We start from the raw sequence: 862 nt of genomic DNA, 5'->3' as shown, positions 1-862 counted from the left end.
TGAGTCCAATTTAGAGAGATGGATTAGCTCTGCTGTACGTGTGAAGAAAATTTCTGTTAGGTTAAGGTGCTAGGGCCGGGTTAGCTTGTACTAGAACGATAACAGAGTAGGGAAACACAAGAGTGGGAAGCACAGGATCTGAGCAAAACTGTCAGTCATTTCCCTATAGATTCATTATCACAGACAACTGAGGTAATGGGATATCTTACTATCACTTTACACTCATGAAAGCTTTATGCAGGTCTGCTGTTTTACTATTGTTTACTAAAGGACAGATAACTGTGTTGGACTTATATACTTATGTCTTCTTATACCAGCGTTAAAATAACTGCATTCCAATGGGAGAAATCAACATACTCTGAGAACTCGCCGCAGATCCAGGCTGCAGCGTACAACACTTCACAGATGCCGTTTCGTTGCATGTTGCCAGTCAGCAGGTGGGCGTTGTCCAGCAGAGTGGCCATTTGAGCAACAGCAAAGACCCGGATGGCTTTAACCCGAATAGCAACATCGAGCATCTGAGAGGCGATGAGATGGCCATGCCGCGTGCCCTCTAATCGGGTGAGCTCCACCAGAATACTGATATACCTGTCAAGCAGATAAGGAGAGGTGCAGTTCAGTGACATGTGCCAGAGTGGAAGTCTATTTGGGGTTGATACATAAGACAAAGCTACTGTGGAGTTACTGGCTAAGAGACTGACCATTCAAAGTTGGTGATGTACTGGTAGTTGCTCTGGCTGCAGATGTCGATGATCTTGGTGAGAAGTTCATCTCTGTAGGTGGTTCCTTCTGCTTTGTCCACATGCAGCATCAGCTTCTTTACAATTTCCATCAAGTTCTTTTTGGATACCTGGAGAGAGGA

At 44.9% G+C, this 862-nt stretch overlaps 1 protein-coding gene across 1 annotated transcript; it reads right to left on the bottom strand.

Annotated features, from left to right (window-relative positions):
• Positions 1-357: 357 nt before the first annotated feature.
• On the bottom strand, positions 358-845 carry LOC111673195 (AP-3 complex subunit delta-1-like; the record flags this gene model as incomplete). Its single annotated transcript, XM_023430878.1, has 2 exons — positions 702-845; positions 358-588 (listed from the first exon to the last, which is right to left on the bottom strand). Coding segments are annotated over exons 1-2 (362 nt in total), but the record flags the coding sequence as incomplete, so codon positions are not given.
• Between the last annotated feature and the right edge of the window lie 17 nt (positions 846-862).

The sequence above is a fragment of the Seriola lalandi genome, unplaced genomic scaffold (assembly GCF_002814215.2).
Source record: "Seriola lalandi dorsalis isolate HSWRI2012SDOR001 ecotype SW California unplaced genomic scaffold, Sedor1 jcf7180002009929, whole genome shotgun sequence".
NCBI classification, from domain to species: domain Eukaryota; kingdom Metazoa; phylum Chordata; class Actinopteri; order Carangiformes; family Carangidae; genus Seriola; species Seriola lalandi.
Note: the sequence above shows the minus strand (reverse complement) of the source record. Positions and strands in the feature narration are given on the sequence as shown.